Source organism: Diprion similis, chromosome 14 (assembly GCF_021155765.1).
Source record: "Diprion similis isolate iyDipSimi1 chromosome 14, iyDipSimi1.1, whole genome shotgun sequence".
In the NCBI taxonomy this organism is placed as follows: domain Eukaryota; kingdom Metazoa; phylum Arthropoda; class Insecta; order Hymenoptera; family Diprionidae; genus Diprion; species Diprion similis.
The window spans coordinates 4,403,247-4,425,982 of NC_060118.1; the positions used below are offsets into that span (position 1 = coordinate 4,403,247).

Consider the following 22,736-nt stretch of genomic DNA (forward strand, 5'->3'; position numbering starts at 1 on the left):
CCCAAAGAGGAGTAGGTTTCTACAAAGGCTCATACAGGTTAAGATAGGTACTCACTCCTTATCAATCTGTAGTTTCTAAGTTTTATTTGTCCTTTGTAAAAATTTAAGGGCGTATTACGAAATTTTGAATTGACGACGAGTTAAAATATTGCTGCTTAAGAAAGTATATTTATTTTAAAGATTAAAGTGATGAATTTTTAGCTAAATTTTAAAATCAAACATATGATCTGTGATGGAGCAAATTAGGTGAATAAATCATTTTTTCATTTTGGAGATGAAGAATTTTAGCCAAAAACTTTCTCGGAGGTTTTAAGGACCCCAGTAACCACAAAGTCTTAATCCCCATGAACCTTAGCGTTTGAATGCTATAGACCCTGTCAGTTTTAGTACAAAATGTTTATACTAGAAAGCTGTTGGATGGATGAGCGTTCGAAATTATGATTTTTAGGTGAATGGATTCTTATTTCTATGAGTCTTGTGCTGAAATAATTTTCCGGCACCTTTATTTTCTACTTTTCCTAATTTCTTACCCCCCTCAATAGGAAACCATGAATCAACACGATGTTAGCGGTTTTCAATAGAATGTAGTTAGATAAAAGGTTGAACTGATAATCTTAACCAAAGCTCAAAATTTCGCTTAAAAATACTCTATTAAAATGGTACCACACACTTTACTTTTTATATTTTGATATCAAAAGAAATCCTACCTATATCGGTTACTGAATACCTAACCCTGGAGTAAAAAAGAGCAGTTTATGTCGGCTTCAGCTGGAATATACTGCGTTAGTCACACTCACCTTTAGAAACCAATCAAAGACTCTGTTTAAAGAAACATATTTCAGATCACTGCGAGCAACATTTTGAAGTTTCGACTAAAATGTAAATAATATATTACATAACTTGATTTAAGGTGAAAGAATGTGTGAGTTTCGTTCGGTAACATGAGCGTAACGAAAAGATAGAAAAAAAAATCACTATTTAACGATTTGCAACGTCATCTGAACGGAAACATTATGTGTTATTCCATTTCATTCACACATGCCTAATGACATCACTATGATACTATTATTATTACTATTACTATCCGAATATACTATTGTTAAAATCAATAACGTTTTACATTGTCACCGGCATGTGTTATGAATCGACAGGCGACATTAGTGAAGTTCAAACAGTGTCCAAAACTATCAATATCCTTACTGCTACATTTATTTTGAGCTTTGGTCAAATTCGCTAGCGTATTTAATTCCCAGGCTTTACCTTCTTAAAGCCTACTTAAATTTTGTTTTTTCATCATTTATAAATCAATTGACAAAATCTGTACTACATGGCGACATTCAAGGTAGATGCAAAGTCTGCCTCCAAAATAATATAATGAGCATCTGATTACAGAATTTTTCAACTCCTTTTCCAAGATAAATTACCGGAGAATTTCATATGTTTCAGAGAAATACGCTTTTTCACATTTGTTTTCGTGAGCACAGTAAGATTGTAAGAACATGATCGTAACTACAAGAATGAAACCGAAAATATAATTCGCAATATTATAACTAAAAACTCTAAGCGTTACTGTTGCGCTGAGAGAAAATAGTTTGTGAAAATATTTTTGAAAAACATTGTCCATATTCCAGTTAAAATGTGAAAAATTTTGTAATGTAAAGTAAAAAATCTGGAAAAGCATCGATACTTACGAGCCTTCAATTCTTCTAAAGTTGGTGCGGGTCTAGGCACTGAAGGAGATCTCTCTTTTTTTTGTCTATACAGGGTTCCTGTGACAGCACTTGTTAAAGTTTCTGGACTAAATACCATTTTTCTGAATTCGGTTTCAGCTGCAGCCACCGGGTAATCGTTCGGTACGTCGCTGTCAGTGTTTTTTCGTAGCACCTGTAAGAATTTAGTATTTTATACCACACTACTTAAGCTTTTCAGTTTCGCTCAAAAATAAGTAACGTAAGGGCTTTCTGCGTTGTACTTATATCGATATATAAAATGCTAGAGATTTCGATAAAAGGGATGATGGGGCAAGACTAGCCACCCAAAAAAAAATCGGCCAACTGGCAATTCTACGTCCAGGCGAGCAATACAAAACGGTCTGCAACGTAACTCCGTCGACAGCGATAAGAACACTACATGAATTATTTGAAGTTTACTTATCCTGAAAAAAATTTGCGTTGTTTAGGCTTATTCGGGTGACCAGCCTGGGGGAGAAAATGACATAGCTCACGCATGCGCAACCAGTAGCTCAGCCTGCTAACTTTCACTCGGTACATAAAACCTGTATAATTTTGATCTTTATACGCCCAGGTCAAACCTCTGAACCTAGAACTATGAAATTTAGGGAGTCCCGCCGAAAATGGATTTTTCTAAATTCAACTCCGAAGGGTATGAAAAGGGGTGAAACGTGATTACTGATTGATGATATCTTTTGAGTCCGATGAAATATGGATTTAGTTTTTGGTTTAACTGTTGCTCAATCAAAAACCATTTCGAGTTGAGATTCGTAATCAGTGATCCTAAAAACTATGTAACATAAAGTTTTATCAAAATTAAATGACTTTTTGAATTTACACCGGCCATATTGAATTCGCTATTTTGAATTTTCGAATTATGAGTTCAGATTCATAATGAGCAAGCCCAAAATCCCGTGAAAACAAAATTTCAAGTGATCGCATGTAAGGAAAAACGTATGCATTAACGGGTCAAGTCCGATGCGATACCGACTTGGATTTGCTTCTAAAATTTTTAATACCTACTTATGGCAAACCCATATTCCTCATTGACAATTTATGAAGCGCGAAACGCTAGCCGCCATGATACGAGAAGCTCGCAGGGGCGGGCCCCTAGTGTATTAAGTACTAGTAAGTATCACAAAATTACAAGCGCTTATCAAATGTGACACTCCTAGACGGGGCTCTAAAAAGTTATCAAATGGACGGCTTTTCAACGTCACACCTCAGTCCGATACTTTGGTAATTTCGTCAACGCGGCAGGATGTTAAAGAGAAGAGCGATCGGCGTCGAAATAACAAGTATGACGAAATGCAATGTCGAGCATTGTGTTCACGAAGGAGTTTCCCGCTGGTCAGAGACTTTCCGAGCTACGTCTCTGTAGTCTTCGCCTCACTTGCAGCCAGTAATGTAAGATTCGTTGCGCCAAGATGCGGGAATGTACAAGAAGCGTAGAGTCTAAGCATCGTGATCGCTAATAGCTAGCATTGATGAATGATAATCGAAACGATATCGCACATAACTTTCGTGAAAGACTGCATACTTAAATATAATTCTAGGTCGTATGGACTGGTACAAAAATTCTCCTGGGCTGAAGAGGGAACATAATTATACTCTATTGAAACCGTTTTGTAAATGTCGAACTGATCCATTACATGAAGATTAAAAAATAAAAAATTCTAAATATACCGTCGCAAGGAATTGTCTACATGTGTGAATATTCGGTTAAAAATATAATCAAAACTTATGGCTTTTTTGGAGAGGAGGAGTTACCCAAGTAAAACTGAGCACCTACGCCACCTCAACCTAAAATCATGAGTGAAATGCTAGACCACGCGCATCGTAATGAGCATAGGTATAAAAAATACTATAAACTAATAATTAGGGGGCCAATTTGAGTCAATTGTAACTAAAATTGACAGGCCAGCTACAGTAGCACATCAATTATCCAAACCTCCGTTATCGGATCACTTCATTCGAGCTGTTCATAAATTGCTTAAGTACTTTTTGCAGAAAATTACTCCCCTCCCCCTAACCCTTTCAGGTGAGCTTCTATTCCCTAGGGAGTAAAAAGTGTGACGTCAGCTCACGTTTACTCCCGCTCACGTGACCCAGGTCGAAAAGCGATTCTCCCCCCTCCGCCACAGGCATGAAAAGCAGCCATATTCCTACGTTTGTTATACAAAATATCGTGCGTGTCATGAGGATGGGACTTTTTACACCTCGTGTGATATTTTCAGTACTCGCCTACAACTCGTACTGAAAATATAAGCACTCGGTCTAAAGAAGTCCCACTTCTCCCCGTTGACGCATAATATACTATTGTTTCTTTATTTCGTGCAGCTTTATATACTGTTTCTAAAGTATATTTTTATTTTCATTTTATTTCGATACAATTTTCCTATGTCCGTACTACATATCATATGCTGCCTGAGGGGACTCGTCCCAAAGCGCTCCCCATTTGCTTTCTTCAATAATTTTGTTTCCCATCTTTTTCTACCTCTACCTCATGCTTTTCCCTGTGTCTTCTTTCTGTTGATTACGTTTGCAATATTATCCAATATTGCTATGAATAAATAAATATACTTCTCTCCCTCACCCCCCTCCCCAACGTGCCTGCACAAATTGTAAATAGCCCTCATTCGAAACACGGCTATTTCAGTCATCCAGAAGAAACGCCGAAAATTGAGAATACATACGTTGTAAAAAACGCGGTACGCTGTAAAAAAAAACAAATGTCGAAGAACAAGAACGTAAAATTGAAAATATTTTAATTTACTCTACACGTAAGTGAAGTTAGATTGATATGAATGTGAATTAAAGTGGTACATTATATGGCAAAATAAAAAATTTATTCACTATTGTGTTTACACTACGTTTCTGATAATATTCTCGGTCTTACAACATCCAACATTACTATTGTATTATTCGAACTTCCGCTAATCCGACCTAGCATAAACTACAGTACTGTAACAGCCCGATGGTTGCGTGTATAAGCAAGTCAACGAAAATGATCAGCGATCATCAGAGTGCTTCAAATTATTCTCCGACTTGCCAATTATGCGATAAATCGAGGAAAGAAAAAAACTAGATGAAAGAGTCAGCAGGTATTCGCGTGTATCCATCGGAGCCACATTAATGTAAAACTATCATGGCTAGGCTCCTCTCGAATCAGAGCCTACCCATATATGGCACATCTAACGAAGCTGGTTGCAATTTATGGCTGTAAGCCTCCCGCGGTAAATTCTGACTGGTTAAAGATCATCCATGTCGTTTGTGTGCAGGTTTAATAGATGGTAACAAACGTCACTCGTGGCCTCAAATCGTTTAAAATTCAGTATGGGACGTGTACATATCAATTAAAATTACATATCAGAAGTTCAAACTTGATAATATACCTTGACGATTGTGTAGAGAAAGAACAAAACGATGCCAAGAGTGTAAAGTGGCATAATAATTCCCATCGTGCCATTTCCTTTTGGTGGTGGTACAACGTGTCCAGCACCACCCATTGGTGGTCTCATTTTTGGCACAGCAACGTGATCAGGTCTATCAGTTATCTTCGGAACAATATGTGAAGAAGGAATAGCTCTTCCACGTTCTCGCATTGCCGGGTGAAGCCCACCGGCATGCGGGGGTGTTCGCCGTTCTTGTTTTATAATGCCTGAAGAAGATATTTCGATTAATAATGTGGAAAAAGAACTCTGGCTTACAGTACCCGTGGACATTAATATGGTTTTTCATGGTTTATTTGACAAGTATAAAGTTAATAATACACAAGACACACGGCAGCCAGCCAACAACGTTAGTTTATTGTTCGTTATTATCCATGACATGCGGATAGCGGTTTTCTTTTTTGTTCTTGCAAGAAACAATGTCAAATCAATTTTTTCTTGTACACCATTGTTTTTCTCGTAGGAAATTTTCTAATAGTGTAAATAATTTAATAATATTACACGAAAAATGGACTTCGTTTCAAATAAATTGTGTTCGAATTTTTATTTTATCACTCTGTGTTTTTCTTACAAGAAATGAGTGCACTGGAAATCCCTGAGAATATTGTGTATAATATCATTCTGAAGGAAAAAATCCGAAGTATACCTTATAGATTTTATTGATTCTATGATGTGCTGTAGTAATGCATAACGTAATACTGTACTACAATCGCTGACAGATGTTACGCTCACCAACGTGTAATCTAGAGACGCAGAAAAAAAATTTGCGCGCTGGACTTGACATGGCACACAAAATTATGGAACACTGCGCAATGGGACAGAGAGCAGAGACGTACGAAAAAGATGGCTACATAATAAAAATTCAGACTCGTGGCTTAAGTTGCTATAAAGACCCGTTGTACATCTCGAAAACGCGGGGATGCAAAACTCCTATACCGCTCAAGCGATCAGAGTGAAACTTGGGCAGTTAATGCCTTATTTTAGCAAAAAGTGGAGCGTCTTTTTACTTTTTCAAAATTTCGAAAAAAAATTTACAGATTGGTTACTACCCACAGAAATTACCCAAATTTTTACAGTTGCACTGAATGGATCGAACTATCCGGTATGATGCCACTCGGCGGTGATAAAACACACATTTTGAGCCTAGTTCCATGAGATGTGATGGTGAAATGACGAAATGGCAGCTGATCTGGTTTTCGATTACGAAGTACATCGAAATCTCATTTTGGTGATATTTGTTACCGACATTACGCGCATGCCGGTAATGTATGCGTGTAATGTCGGTAAAAAATTACCAGCATGTGTGAAAGGTCGGTAACAAATGTCGCCAAAATGAGATTTCGGTGTTCTTCGTAATCGAAAACCAGACCAGCTGCCATTTCGTTATTTCACCATCAAATCTCATGGAACTGGGCTCAAAATGTATGTTTCATCACTGCCGAGTGGCATCATACCGAATAGTTCGATCGAATCAGTGCAACTGTGAAAATTTTGCCAGTTTCTGTGGATGGTAACCAATCTGTAAATTTTTTTTCGAAATTTTGAAAAAGTAAAAAGACGCTCCACTTTTTGCCAAAATAAGGCATCAACTACCCAAGTTTCACTCTGATCGCTGCAGCGGTATAGGAGTTTTGCATCCCCGCGTTTTTGAGGTGTATAACGCGTTTTTATAAGTACCTTAATGGACTATAAGATTTTTTACATAGAGTAATTCGACACTAGAGAATTTCAACACGTGGCATTATGGCGCGCAGGTATTATGGCACACGAGCAATGCACACAGCCTTTTAGCGTATAGAAATTATAACACAGCAGCGTACTCATAATCACAATCTCTTTGTTGAATGAAGAAAAATTCGAAATGAGATAGCTTCGTTCATTTAATTCATTGTAGAACTACACAAAGTGTTTGAATAAGCATTACACGCATTCATATATAATGCCTTCATCATTTTTGATTTCTTCTCAATTATATGACAAATCCCTTGAGATAAATTGGTTTGCCATAAATCCACGTCTTATATTTCTTGTATACCAAATGCTATGTGCCACAATGCATGTGTGCCATAGAGCCGTGAGCTAAAAATATTGTGTTCCATCATGCCACAAGTCTAAATTTATATTTTGTGTGTTATATTACTCGTCCGTTGTGTGCCTTAATTAATAGCGTACGTAGTTCCAGGCTTCAAATGGACAAAATTTAATATGAAATTGATTGAATAATCAGAATTTGAGTAAATTATCATTAAACGGATTGTTCGGAGTCCTGTTACTAATTTCTTTACAATAAAATTCATGTCATCAAACAGCATGTTTCACTCGCATGCTGTTCTGATTTACTTGATTTGAAATGAATTATTCCAAAATAACAATTTCCATTCAGTGGAATAATCGTTTCTAATCAAATTGTTCTCACCACATTTCATAATCGAATCGGTAATCATGTATAACGAGGTGTTCGTGCTCTCAACAATTCTCTCTGCGTCGGGGCGTTGCGTCGGACGCCGGACGGCGTCCCCAAAATTAATTCTAACCTCTCTGTGGGTCACTGACGCCATCGGTTACCATGACGCTCGCGGGCTTCAAGATCCTCGAGCAGGTCGCCATTTTTGGTAAGTTAGCATTATTTTGCCCCCTCACGTGGCTCACAGAAAATTAGTACGGAAAGAGCTCTTTCATTAGATATTCACGGTGTATATTCAGCACACTACATTATATGGGTTAGTTGTAATTCCCTCAATGTGAGAACGCAGTCTTTCTGTTTCTTCTATGTTCATAGATACTCGTGAAGAGCTTAATTAAACTCACCCTACTTTCAGAGTGACAAGTACCGAGCACTTACTGATCTATACTCCGCTCCTTTTTCTAAACTCGACTCTGATCAAACTCACCAGGATCCAGTGGAAGGGGGCGCAACCGTTTCCACGGCGTATTCTGCGACGACCGTACCGCCCGGACCAGTGTCACTGTTAGATCAGTAATAGCCGAAAAGGGACATTTCGGGGTAAAAAAATTCTGGCTTTTGAATAGATAAAATGTTGAGTATTCAAAATAATTCGGTTATATTTTTTCATTTTCGTCTAAAATCATAATTACAAAAGTTATATGCAATTGAATTTTGCAGTTCTCGATGTAGAATATATCAAAAGGATTCCCACAAGGAAACGATACAAACGAAGATGCGCCGATAGATTGGCAACCGAAGTTACATCTCATTCTTTGTAGGATGATAAATAAGGGACCGTGTGCAGCTGATACAGCTGACACGAACTCCCTTCAAAGAGGTTAGCTTGTGCTGTCAAAAGTTGAGTTTCCTCAAATGTGTACTCAAATTGCGTGGATTTTTGAAGATTGCTCAAAACTCCGATAGCAATGCAGCACAAAATCTAATAAATTTAAACATGATTATTTCACGGTAAGCTGGATCGCAAACGGCTTCATTAAAATGGTAAATTGGTCGGAAAATTCGATACTTTGAGATTCGTTCGCCTTCGCGGAATTCTCCTGGTATAGATATACTTTAGCATGGGTGAAGCGACATAGTATCTTTTTTCGACCTGTTATATTGTCTTCAATTTTAATTGAAATGAAAGAAGAAGGAACATGCCAAAAACACTAAAATATGAAATATGAAAATTTCATGAAACTTCTCCATTTTTCAAGCGAACAGATTTTTTTTAACCCTAGAAGGATAACGGGTGCTGAAAAAACACCTCACGGAAATTGGAATTTTCCATCGCGAGAGAACACCTTGCGTTTTCGTCTCAACCCAAACTGATTTCCAACCACTTTTTTGGAACTTATGCAAAAAGTTTTTTGGCCTACGTGATTCTTTGTTAAAAAATGAAGAAAATTAAAACCTCTAGGACCCTTAACGGTATGATGTATCCAAGAGGTGGAATTTACAAGATTGCGTTTTTTCACTCCCCCGTCACCGGGATAGGTAAGAAAAATAACTTACCGTTCTAGAGTTAATGACATGTACGTATTCTTCGAACTATACTGACGAATGCATACATTTGAAACATTATAAACGCAAACAAATGACGAAACACGTAATTTCATCGAGTTAGTATCACAATACTAGTCAAGCGGGGACTCTAAAAAACAATTTAGTATGAAGGCTAGGGTGTCAAAGAGAAAATTGATTTTTTTTTTGCTCTACGCCGCAAAACTCAGTTTGCAATTTTGATTTAAACGTATTTTTTCGACACCAGCGTGTTCTACATAACAATTCAGATTGATTCTATTGATAAGATTAAGTTTGCAATTTGAAAATAATTGTTGATAATTTTTTCATCAACAATTGGAGTTTTGAAATAGGAAAACTTGTGTATTCAATGATAATTTTGTTTTCAACTTAAAATACAATCCCCGTGGTCTAAAAAATTTTTCTTTCTAAAAACTTCACCATAGACCATAGACATAGACCATTCACCATTGGCTGATATAATGAGGAATGTTCAATGATTGGCAGCTTTACATTAGGCTGCAGAGCTCGACCGGTGCGAGGATCCTTTTTTCTACCAAAGCTCTGTGCAAAGTTTTTAGGGGTTGGAGCAAAAAAAAATCGATTCCTTTTTTAAACACCCTAATGAGGGCGTTAGCTTTTTGTCATTCGTTAGGTTAGGTTTGCTTTAAGAATATTGCTTGTCTTACTATGGGGCATCAGTATGTGATATCTTATGAGATGCGGCGTTCCCAGCTGCGATAAAGGTACTCCGAAATTCAGTTTCAAGCAGACAGAACTGTTGAAAGACCTAATCTCTTCCAATACTTGCTTATAAGATTTGCCCAGCCTTTCTTTTTCTGCTAAGAAAGAAGACAAGTCTATACCACATCTTGCAAGCACCTCTTCGTGGCATAAACTGATGCTCTGAGGCGTTAGTTTGGTTGTCCTCAAGGCATCTCGGACCCGGGGGTCGACCTGATGATGTGTAACGATGTTTTGGCACATTTCTTGCATGATGTCCACCACGTTAACATCGCTCTCAAAAATTACATCACAGCAAGCTGTTAATTAAAATCTCTAATCAATGATAATTGATATTTTTGTTCCAGTTTGATCATTTCTTGTTTTTAATTTTTTGTGTAAGAAATCGTCTTATTACATTAATTACTTATTCACAAGGCTGGTAGCGGATTTTATTTTTTTCTTTTGAAACACGTGTTACAGGTAAGGTAATATTTTTATTTTCTACAGAATTTCTGAAAGGTGATGCGCAAGACATAAGACAAGTATACTCAATTCAACAAGATGGGTTTATATGGCTACCGAAGATTTTTCGTAAGATATTTATCCACCTACGGTGAGTATTTTTAGAAATCAACCAGTCCAAAGCCAGGCACGAGCGGCCCATGTAGCTCTTTTGTCGAGCATACTCGAACTCACTGACGAGAGAGCATCGTATAAAAGTTAGTAATGTTATAGTACCGATTCATGCTGAGGAAAACCCGTTATTTCGCGATTTCAAAATTGTTTGAAATTCAGTACTCCGTAATAAAACAAAACAAACTCATATTTCAAAATGTTAGTTCCTTCAAAATCATTACAAAATTAAGAATGTTCCGTTACGACAACGTTACTGACTTCAGTCTCGCAAGAGAGCGCGCGCTACATGGGCCTATTGTGCCTGGCTTCGGACTGTGTCATTTCCGCAAATACTCCCGTTATCTCCACAAGTAAAAGTGAGAAGAAGGTGCTGAAGCGAATGGCCTGCTACTGGTTGTTCTCACGTTGCAATCATCCACTTCTTTCTCTTACTTGAGGAGATGAACGCACTGTTACGGTTTCAGCCCCAGTCTCTTCCATAAATTTTCTTTTAAAACCGTGATATTGCAACGGTTGATTGACCAAGTCCCTATGCGGTGGAGCGGCTTTATAGTATCGCTATTGAGTTTGTTACAGGACCGGGGGGATGATACTGGTGAATAAATCCGACTTGCAAAATGTCCCCGCCGCACTGTGGCGCTGGTAGTCGGCCCCATTTTTCAAGATTAATTATCTCGCAACGGATGAGATGAGCTCAAAAACTGAAGTTTACGGGGTTCAGAGCCCATAAATAGTTCTTTAATTGATAACACCGGCACACAAAAAACAAAAGTGATCTGTACATTTGACTAGACCCACCTAGGGTTATGTATTTCGATGCGTTGAATCCGAATTTGTGGTCTATTTGGTCCATACCACCCCAAAATTTTGAGTAAATTGCAAAAAATCCCTTAAAATTGGCTAAAAATCGCGAAAAAATGCTTAAATGCAAACGAAAATTTTTTTTTCAAACTAGCCAAGTATGTTTCTTATGTATTTCGATGCGCTGAATCCAAATCCGTAGTTGATTTAGCTCGTCAACCCTCCAAATTTAGAGTAAACAGCAAAAAACCGCTATCAATTAATAAAAATCTCGAAAAAATGCACTTATGTAAACAAGAAATTTTTTTTCGAACTAGATCAAGTATCTTTCTTATGTATTTCGATGCCCTGAATCCAAATCACAAGTTAATTCAGCTCGTAGACCCTCCAAAGTTAGAGTCAATTGCGAATGACCGCTGAAAATCGCTAAAAGTTCGTGAAAAATTGCAATTATAGACAAAAAAAAAATTTCCTGAACTAGATCAAGTATTTTTCTTATGTATTTTAATGCGCAGAATCTAAATCTAAAGTCGGTTTGGCTTGTACGACCTCCAACTTTGAATAAATTGTGGAAAAATGTTAAAAATTAAGTAGTAGATAATATCAAAAAACATTTCACTTATGTCTTGAAGAAATCGTTCTCCTTGTTCTTCACTGTAGTCTCCAAGATTATCAGGAAAATAGCTATAAGTCAAATGGAGAGTAGGTATCAAGGAAATTGTAACGTCAACATGATGACAGATTTTTGCTGGAAGCATGTTTCGTTTATTACTGTGAGTAAGAACAATACTATTTTTTGATATTATCTATTACTTAATGACTATTTTTTATGATTTTTTGCTATTCTGAGCGTTTTGCCACAATTTATTCACACAGTTGGAGGGTGTACAAGCCAAACCGACGTTGGATTTGGATTCTGCACATTAAAATACATAAGAAAAATATTTGATCCAGTTTAGCAAATTTTTTTTCATCTGTATAATTGCAATATTTCACGATTTTTTTGCGATATTCAGCGGTTATTCGCAATTTACTCTAACTTTGGAGGATCTACGAGCTAAATTAGCTTGTTATTTGGATTCAGGGCATCAAAATACGTAAGAAACACACCTGATTTTGTTCGAAAACAAATTTTAACTGTATTTTTTCTCGATTTTTTGTAATTTATTAAAAATTTTGGGGATGTATGAACCAAATGGATCACAAATTCGGATTCAGCGCATCGAAATACATAACCCTAGGTGGGTCCAGTCGAATGAACAGACCATTTTTTTTGTGTGCCGATGTAATTATTCTAAACTTTTTTGAACAAGGAGAGAGCTAGCTTTACGGACGTTAAAATTTTACCGCTTGTAAGTACTCGACAATAGATGAATCGTATCACTGGATTGCTTCCACCCCTGTAACTTTACTCATACGTGGGATCTACTGACAATGAGTACTTTACTGAATACCATCTGAATACGTGACTAACTTTAAGCTTCACGTAACGAACTACAACAGGTACGGTCTTATCTGCTGACATAATATTTTTAATCCTAAAAACCTTTCATTTCTGTTACGAAAGTAATGAAAAAGTTAGAAAATGTAATTCAAGTGTACACATAACATGGAAATCAAATTTCCTGTAATATCGCGGTTTGTAGAGAAAGTATTTGGCATATCGCTACTCACAATAAATGTATGATCAACATTACAGTTCTGAAGATGACTGCTAATTGGGGTGAGGCAAAAAAAAAATCAGCTAAAAATACGATCAGCATAACAAAGAACCCGCAATAATCTTATGGGAATTGAGTTTCAGTGAAATCGTTTGGATTTTTTACATGTTGTAGATCTTGGCATTCTGAAAAAAATGGGCACGATCCTCCGCTATGAATAGTTTAGGCACTAGAAAAATGTTCATCCAATATCCAGTATTCCTTTGTGCAAGAAAAACCGAAAAAAAAATTATTATTTCTATTAAATAAAACTTAAGCACGAGACCAGACATGGCCACTTCAAGATTATGGACTCATCCCATTCTCTAACCTCAATGATCTTATCTGTAGATAACGTTACCTGGTTGGACCTGGTGAAAATAAGTGTTTTTGGTTCTCCGATGGGAAAATGGAGATTAAAGAGTGCCGATAACCGAAAATGCATATCTAGAGCTTACATAAGCATACCCTAGAGGGGTAACGTGACACTCATTACATGTAGACGACGTCACCTAGTGGTGGACATTACAGAATACAGTGAACCCTCTATAAACCCGGGCGTAGCGGAAACGGGAAGCGTTTATTTGTGAATTAGGTTTCTCTACTATGCGCCGCCCGCTCGCTGGCGAGATTTGTGCGCTAACTTCTCCGAAGTACCAGCCTTCCTTGCATCGCACGCGACAATTGTCGATTAAGATTTCTATTCTAGGGTCGATGTGTTGTGAGCTGCATTAAGCTAGTCTAGCTTTACTTATTCTAGTTTATTCATTGCAAATGAATTGTTGTAAGAAAATTAGATGAATGACTGGTGTAAGCCGTATTCATTATAAATAGCATGAATTATTTAACTGAAAGCTTCAATATTTTGTATCAAGAACTTTAAATAAGTTTTTTAAATAAGTTCATAGTTGTTTTGTTAATTATTCTGAAAATTATGGCAAATAATTTATTTACGTAAAAAATGATCAATAAAAAAAAAATGTAAACAGAATATGGTGAATTTCGCCGTATGTTATTTTTGATTTTAATTTTTGTCCTACGTTATTATGGCTAAGAATCCAAGTTATTTTAAGGCATTTTTCATGTGAAAAACTTTGAATTTAAAAAAAAAATATATTTTCAACAGTCTACAACTTGGGGCAAAAGCTGAAAAATCAATTTTTGGATTTCAAATTTGATTTTCGGCGTGATAAACATGATATTAGGTATTGGTATATTTTTTATTGAAAAATTCAGAGTTTTACGAGACAAAAACGTCTTACGAGTTATTTTCTATCTATTAAGGAAAAAAAGATATATTGAGTTGAATATTCAGTGATTTTGAAAACTTGAAAATTTGCCACCGCTATTACTCAAAAAATGATGGCCGAAAGAAAAAAGTCGTGGCTATCTTTTTTAGTACTGTCCTTCGAAAGGCAAATTCAACTATTCAAAATTTTGGCCACTCGGTACAACTTGTACCCATAATTGGCGAAATGACGGTTTTATTTTTTTAATTAGTGTTAAAAAAAAAAAATTTGTTTCTTGGAATTTATTTTTAATGATGGTTTCTTGTATTAAGAAATGAAATAAAAAGAAACTTCGTCCTGGTGAAATTTGATTTTCTATTAAATTCGAGAGTAAAACGATGAAAACCATTTTTTTCGAATTAAGCATCGTTTTCTTCGTTTTACTCTTGAATTTGAAAGTAAATTGAATTTTACTAGGACGAAGTTTCTTTTTATTTTATTTCTTATTACAAGAAACCGTCTTTAAAAATAAATTCCATAAAATATTTTTTTTTCTTTTTTAAACGCTAATTAAAAAATCAAAGTATTTAACATTTTCATCCCCTTTTCTACAGTTATGACGAAAAGATGTGTTTTCGAGTCCCTGATATTACAAAAAAGTTTCACCGATATGAAAAATGTGCATCTTCGTGTAAAGGATATTTCGGATCGCCACAGTTTTCCAAAACAGCAGAAAAATTTCGAAAAATTAAAGGTATCATTTTTGAACGAAAAAAAAACAGAAAATCCGTTGTACATAAAAATCCCAGAGGGTCAGGTCCAGGACCCGTTGGTTCGACGTAGAATGCCCCATATATTGGAAGCATAAGTTAAAATACGTTGCAAATAATAGAACAGACGTTGATTAGTCAATATTTTTAATCGAATCATTAATAAACCAATACTGACGCTCTGAATATACTGAAAATACTTCTTCCCCGAGCGGGTATATTCCACCGCCGCCGACGTGTGAAATTCGAGCGCGCAGCTTACCTGCGCTGGAGTACCATCTTCGATAGGTTAGAAATAATAACTGTTGTAACAACCTACCCCTGTCATTTCTTGCCCCGGTCTCCTTTACTTGGGGGAAGCGGGGATTAATTGATAGGATTCACTGTATGAAAAACGGCACCGCGTTTCAAATAAAACCTCCTTCAATTTATTTGATACGCAGTGACATTTTTTATCCTCTAATGTCCATTTTTTCATCGGAGAACCAAAAACACTTATTTGCACCAGGTCCCACCAGGTGGCGTCTTCTACAGGTAAGATCATTGTGGTTGGAGGAGGGAATGAGTCCATAGACTTGAAGCGGCCATGTCCGGTTACGCATCCAAGTTTTATTTATTACAAATAATAATTTTTTTCTTAGCTTTTCTTGCACAAAGGAATACTGGATATAGGATGAACATTTGGAGACTTTTTTTCAGAATCCCAAGATCTACAAGATACAAAAAATTCAAACGATTTCACTGAACTCAATTTCCATAAGATTATTGCTGCGGTCTTTCGTTTTCGAAATCAGTACTTTCCTATACGCTGAGAAATTTTCATCTGAAATCCTCGAAACCGACCCATAACAATATTGTCATGGGACCATGTCTTTAGGTTCCTAGATGACCATTAAATTCGAACACTCTTCGGTGATTTTAGGTCGTACACTAAATGAAATTCTAAAGTCATCTACGACGTAGATTCTCCGTTTATTACAAATCATACCCGATATTATACATAATAATTACGCTGGCTACTGAAAATCGTCGAAGAAATTTCCCGTCTTTCCCTGACCAAGTTATAACTTTTCCCGGACTAAAATCCGAACTAATAGTACCAATTAGACTATCTTAGAAGTGAAGCTCGAAATCAATCGGTGTTTCAAAATACGTTTATGATCTATTGAATGATCATGCAGAACCGAGAACATCGGTAAAAATCTCGGTAAAAATTGTTCTAAGAATTCTGCTTTTTTGAGAGAAGCTTCTTTCTCTTTTTCCATTGGGCCACAAAATTCCCCGACTTTTCCCTAATGTTCCCAACTATTTTTTGAAATCCAGACCTTTTTGCTAACGTCCCATTTCTCCCAAACAAATGGCCACCATGTTAATATTATAACATGTTACATTATATATAGCATATCTGATTTTAATAAATCCAGTCAAATATCTTGAAAGCAAAAGTGTGAATAAAAAATGTTTCAGACAAAAGTTGTATCAGGTTCAGAAGGGAAAAGGAGATGAGAGTGCCATATTTGGCGTAAGAGGACCCGCCAATGTCAGATGAAAAAAATGTACTGTTTCATTTCAAAAAACCAAGTTGACCTCCGTGGGTCCACTTATGGCAAGTCTGGCACTCTCAACTTGTTTCCCCTTCCGAACTTTACAACTTGTGTCTGAAATATATTTTACTCACACTTTTGGTTCTCGAGTTATTTGACTGGATTGATTAAAATGAGACACTCTGTATATTGTATAGTTTAATAAACGTACATGACTATAGAGAACAATATTTTCCTAACGTCCTATAATCATACAATGACTGAACTATTTTTATATATTATATGATAAACATATTCGATCACAGAGTTGTATTTAGTACATGACCCTAAATCCATCAGGATTAAAAATTTAATGGTTTTCTAAGAACCTAAAATGGTGATTACTTAAATGAAAAATTTCTGGTGACTTTTCAGAATTCCAGAATGAAATTTCTCAGTGTATAGGGAACACTAACTGCAAAGTTCAACATTTTTTGCTACGGTCTACTACTTTTGCTCCAACTCAAATGCCAATAAAATGATATGATATCCGGTGAACTTTAGGCTTCTTATTCTACCTCTTCTCTACTGTAACATGAACAAGATTCTATGTAAAAAATGTGTATTTGAAAAGGATCCAAAATGTGATCAAGAATATAAAGAACAATAAACTCATTACCAACTCTGTGAGCAATATTTGCTAATAAAGTTAATTTTTCTATTCCAATTGAATCAGAAGCAAGTGTTTGTCTATTCGCCTTTATGTCTCAAAGAGTTCCACACATGCAACCTAATTTTAAACACATGACCAACGTTCTTATACAATTTTTATTGTTTTACAAATGATAAAGCCTGGTCAGGTGTTCTGAACTTTGTATACTAAATTAAATAAAACAGTCTGCATCATTTAACGCATTTCAGATTATTCGAGACACGGAAGTATGGTAACACTCACACGATAATCAAAATTCAGTTGTCCGTGTTGACAAGCTACATGTACAGTTGTCCGTGAAAACCTCTGTTTCTATTTTTACAGCGATGATTTCATATAAAAATAGAAGCCTCAACTTTTACAGAGTAACCATAAAATCAGACATGTGAAATTTTCTGACTTCTCCAGATTTTCTATTAAAAAATTAATTTTGATGTATCGATTATGAAACTGGACTGGAGTATGAGTTGTGGAATGTAATAATGGAATTGATGTTCAAGATTCTAAAGATTTCAATTTTTATTTGGATATTACCATTCAATATTATGAACGAAAAATTCCAATCAATCAAGCTTCATCAAGAGCTCAAGTTATCCCTACTACTGAAAAGTAAATGCAACCTGGTTATATAGTTGCAAGTACAAAATCATAAAATTATAAATAACTTGAACACTATGCCAATACTATCAGAACCGTATTAGCTTATGTTTGATTAATCAAAACCTTGTATATATTTAATATTATTTTTGACATAATTTGAGAATCTTCAAAAATGAAAAATATTCTATGTTACTGAAACATTATGTTTCATGTGGCTGAGCCATGAGTCAAGTCGCTGGCATCATTTTTACATATCCTTCTGCCAAATTTTTCTGGCTTTTTCATACTGACAATTCTCCGATATTAACTAAATGCTCGGTGAATCTAAAATTCATCACCACCTTAATGTCACACTGACTCTCACTGTTACGGCTTCTAAGCTCCTATGAGCTTGCAGTTTGAAAATTATAATCTAACGAGCCAGTTTCAGGCAAAGTCGTTATTTCACCGCATTAGAATTGTTTGATCGATAAATTTTAAAGACATGAAATATTCAATTGTTCTTTCAATGTTTCGTAATGTTAACATCATCAACTTCAACCTTGGAAATACCAATGATATCAAAAAAGATGTTCCACAATTCAGTGTTTTTATTAAAATCGAGAGATACGTTTACAACGTATATGTTAATTTTTTATTCAATACATAATATCATTTAAATAAAATTAAAAAATATATATAACAATATTTATAAATCATTTAGAAACCAAGTTGTTAAAGCGCTGTATCGACGAAAAACGGATCATGGTCAGATAACCGAAGAAACAAGGGCTTTTTTTCTATTGCGAGCTACTGTTTGAAATAAATATTAGCTTCGAGCGACAAGGAAAAAGAAAAAAAAAAAAAAAACCTAGTACATATATCTTGAAAATGGAACTCACCAGATCCGTCAGAAGGTGCTGGATGTGAGATGACAGAAGAAGTGATCATAGGATAAAAAATCCTTGGCCAAAGAACTGCAAAACATCCAGCAACGATTGCGAGAATGAAAATCGTCCTTCTCGGCCCGAATTCCGAGGTTTCTGCCATTTCTTTTTTTTTTCGTTTTTTTATCTTCCTTAATCTTAATTACCGAAATTGTCGTATTTTTTATCTTCAATTATTCGTTCGCAGTAGGTTCAAATTTCTTTTTTTCAATTTTCGTTTCAACTAGTTACGGCTATTCTGTCTATGTGTGGCACACATTCGTCGAAAAAACGCAGCAAGTCCCAAACGCCAAGCTCTGGCAGACAACACCGGGTCAAGCACAACCGAGGAGCACACTGTCATCTGCTATTTTTGGCGGAGCCCCAGGGCTGTACCTGCTGAAACTGTGTAAACACTGATCAGGCCTTGAAATTAGCATGCGGCAGAAAAAGCTTAAGTCTATTCATCAATTTCAAGTGCAAGTTTGCCTTATTCAACTCTATTTTTGTTCAATTTATTGTAGAGAAAAATGGTTCTATTCGTTGCATTTAAAGGCTTGATTTAAGAATTTCGCGATTCGATAAAGCACGGTTCGGTAAAAGAATCACAAAATTTTTTACAAAATACAGCGAATAATCCCATTCATATTACGTTTCAAATCGATTCGGTACCAAAAAGTGGGCGGGGCTAAAACAAATCTACGTCAACGATGAGCTTATCAGCTGATTGTTCGACGCAAATTATACCATAGAAACGGTGTAGGAATAAGGGTGGCCCGACTCGCGCTGCATGCTGTGATCTATTTTACTAAGGTTCACTAGTCGAGTCCAGGTGTCGCATGCGCCGAAAAGCCATCGATCGTGAAAATTTAAAGCATCTAAGAAAGCGTTCCAAAATTAGCTCCCAGTGCTATCAACAATCTCTTATCTTTTTTGCACTGCCGAATTCGTGACTAGCTCTCTCTCTGTCCTAGGGAGTTTTAAGCACCCCCAGCCAGTTTCGAAACGCACCCTGAAAGGACGGTTTGTATCACGAAAAAGTGACTGGCAACGTAATACAACCCGTCAAGATTACTTTCTAAATAAATTATGGTCTTTGACAGTACCCAACGACGACACTGGTGTTTCCTTAGAGGATATTATGCTCCTGAAGATAGTAGTCTCTTACGCATGCAGGCAGCTTGTAAAAACTGCAGCCGTTGAATTTGGATGACATCTTAAGCTGCGCACGCGCAATGAATATTTTATCGTACCCATGGTTGCATCGTTTTCCCTAATCGTTTTTCTCCCAACCAGACTACATACCTGAATCGACAATTTCCTCCAAGACCAGATTCTCGACCCGCTACATGTTCAACCAATCGAATTCCCGATTCATCATTTTTCCAAACCCAAGTCCTGACCCTTCAAATTCATCTGACCCCGCAATTTATGTGAAACTTCTTTGCTTAAATTTGTGTACTTAACTGTGTTTTTATTTTTAACATCTTAAATCTAAATTTTCTCAATTCTTCTACGGGTAAATATGTACCAATGCCATAGGAAATTACCCTTTTTTCATCTCAGATTGTTATGTTATCATTTATTGGGTTGGAAGTGATTATGGGTAGTCAATTTATTCGACTGAGAATTTGCTGTCAATATTCGTTGCACTTTCCTATCTCTTTAACCAATTGCTTTATCTATCTGTCAAATCACACCAGTCAAAGCTTTATACGCCACATTCAGCAAATTGGATCTATAATTCCAAGTTTCGCAATCACTTTCTGTCTCACAGAGTTGGTGAATCTTCACAATTACTTACTTTTTTCTCCGACTTTATTGACATCTCCAGTTGGTTGAGCAGCTAACTTTATTCTGTAATCGGTTTAAGTAACATTTCAAAGAATTTCACAACCAGACCTTTGTCTCTTGGCGTTTTTCTGTTTCTCACCTGATTCATTGCTATGCCGACCTCTTGTTATCCCATGGCACATTATATAGTTACGAAAAAAAATTCATAGAATGAATGTACTTGAAGCACTAATGAATTCAAAACTAACAGCTAGTTACGCGGATATGCGCTAAAGTCATCTTGAATAATGTAATGCAACGATGTTTCAAACCAATAATTTTACGGATGTTTCATCAGATTTTACTTAACTATAATTAACATTGACACGTTCAACAGCTATCTTAGATGGTCAGCTACAGCTTTACAAAATGCAAGCAAAGTGATATTTTGATAATTACAAACCATTAAATTTATGAGAGTTTTATTTCTACTTTAATGTCAAGCAATTGCAATCTTACATATATGTACAAGAGTTTGATAATTTACAACGTTAAATACGGAAACTTGGGAAATTCCGATTAAATACTATGAGATGACTTGTTGTGAATTCGAAAGCTTTTTGTGCGCTTGGAATATCGTTATTCGGGTCCGCCACGCTGAAAAAAACGATTATTTGCTTAATAATATTATGAAAGATATGATGAGTATAAGTCAAGGGCAGCTGAACTGATTTATGTCACAAATCCGTAGCCAACAGTCACATGTGGAAATTATATCAACACGTCACATTTAAGCAGAGTAACAAATTTGGACAGGACAAATTATGTATCATAGTTTGAAAAAATGCCAGTTTCCTAATTTCCTTGCAACAAATAAAGATAATTCATAAGTTGGAAGAAAATTTTTGAAGATCATATTGACGAAAAACAAATCAGTTGCTTCAGCGTCTCGGTAATGAGATCTCTTACCTTCATCAAATATCGCAAATTATATTCTACAATTCTTTTTTTTTTCTCAATTGATAAAACCTTCTCAAAGTTTGGTAAATGATAGAGCCTATGATTGGGATTGGGGGTGGTGGGTTTGGGGGGGGGGGGGGGGGGGCTTGGGCATTTGAGGTTATGTTACATTACCACAACTGAAACAGATATTTTCTGCATTTTATCATTCAAATTTATCTTAGCACACGCACAATACTCAGGCCTAATATTTCTGAAATTATGAAAGAATTCATTACTCAGGAAAAGTATCAATTGTAAAATATAATTTACCGTATCTGACGGAGGCCCGACATCCCCCTAACAAATAAAACTTGGTATGGAAAAAAATCAGAATTTCATTCACTCACATTAATACATTCGATTTCTTGGATATCCAGTGGACGCCTCTGATATCTCGGTGGTAGTTGGAAATCTTCAATAACTGGTCTGGTCACAACGCCGGGGCCCGACGCCCTGCTTGTCGTTTTCAGTGGCGACGATGCTGGACCAGCTGACTGATTAGTCGCGATTACATCTCTTACAGCTAACCAAGAATATAATTGTAAAATTTTACTGTTACCCAAAATAAAAAGATATATAGTGCTATATGCGTCAAGTATATGATTCACCTCTTTCAATGTCACCCTTACGGAATTTAATCATAGGTATGTGAGCCTGCACGACCTGCAATTGAATTTGATGCTATATCGATTGAAATTATATATAAAATAATTTTACTCGGTTACTCTACAACTTAATTAAGAGTTATTTCATCATCCAACGAAATAATCAACCAGTACACATACTCTCCACCCTTTATTGGCCATCATAGTCTTTTATCAAAGTTACTAATTTCAGCTGCAATCTACGGAAAATTTCACTTTCGTTTAGGATTAAGTCCACCATCGAACACACGAGCCAAGATATGTGTGATAAAGACAGCCAACCGTACGGACTTTTGTCGGTGAATAAAGTTCGTTTTACTGTATAGAGTTCAGTGGTTTTACTATGGACTTAGGCCGACGTCCCTTATTCCGGAACTCGTTCAGTACTGAAATCTAGTTGCTTTTCAGCACAGAGCGCCTTCCATCGACGCCTTCAAACCTTCCGATTCCCAGTGCTGTCAACGATCTTCTATCTTCTTTGTGCTGGCGAGTTCGTGGGTAGTTCTGCTTCTGTCCTAGGGAGTTTTTAGCACGAACAGCTAATTTCAGAACGCGCCCTAACT

General features: G+C 36.2%; 2 protein-coding genes across 3 annotated transcripts in view; both read right to left on the reverse strand.

Moving 5' to 3' along the window:
- The window catches only part of LOC124414410 (sodium/potassium/calcium exchanger 1), a 38,848-nt gene extending 19,417 nt beyond the window's left edge, over positions 1-19,431 (reverse strand). For both annotated transcript variants that reach the window (XM_046895354.1, XM_046895353.1), the window contains exons 1-4: positions 18,731-19,431; positions 9,842-10,195; positions 5,126-5,391; positions 1,692-1,884 (exon numbers count right to left, since the gene is read on the reverse strand). In XM_046895354.1, the coding sequence (XP_046751310.1) occupies positions 1,692-1,884; positions 5,126-5,391; positions 9,842-10,195; positions 18,731-18,878 (961 nt within the window). In that variant the 5' untranslated portion in view covers positions 18,879-19,431. The remainder of the gene's footprint in view (positions 1-1,691; positions 1,885-5,125; positions 5,392-9,841; positions 10,196-18,730) is intronic.
- A 1,561-nt stretch (positions 19,432-20,992) lies between these two features.
- Positions 20,993-22,461, reverse strand: LOC124414995 (28S ribosomal protein S36, mitochondrial). The gene is made up of 4 exons (XM_046896212.1): positions 22,315-22,461; positions 22,138-22,192; positions 21,877-22,052; positions 20,993-21,184 (listed from the first exon to the last, which is right to left on the reverse strand). The coding sequence occupies exons 1-4, from the start codon at positions 22,336-22,338 to the stop codon at positions 21,167-21,169; spliced, it is 273 nt and encodes a 90-aa protein (XP_046752168.1). The 5' UTR covers positions 22,339-22,461; the 3' UTR covers positions 20,993-21,166.
- Positions 22,462-22,736: the final 275 nt, after the last annotated feature.

Coding starts and splice junctions, on each gene's coding strand:
- LOC124414995 (XM_046896212.1), bottom strand. CDS start 22,338: ATGATGGCCAATAAAGGGTGGAGA. Junction 22,193..22,314: donor TGGCCAATAAAGGGTGGAGA/GTATGTGTACTG, acceptor ATTCAATTGCAG/GTCGTGCAGGCTCACATACC. Junction 22,053..22,137: donor TAAGGGTGACATTGAAAGAG/GTGAATCATATA, acceptor ATTCTTGGTTAG/CTGTAAGAGATGTAATCGCG.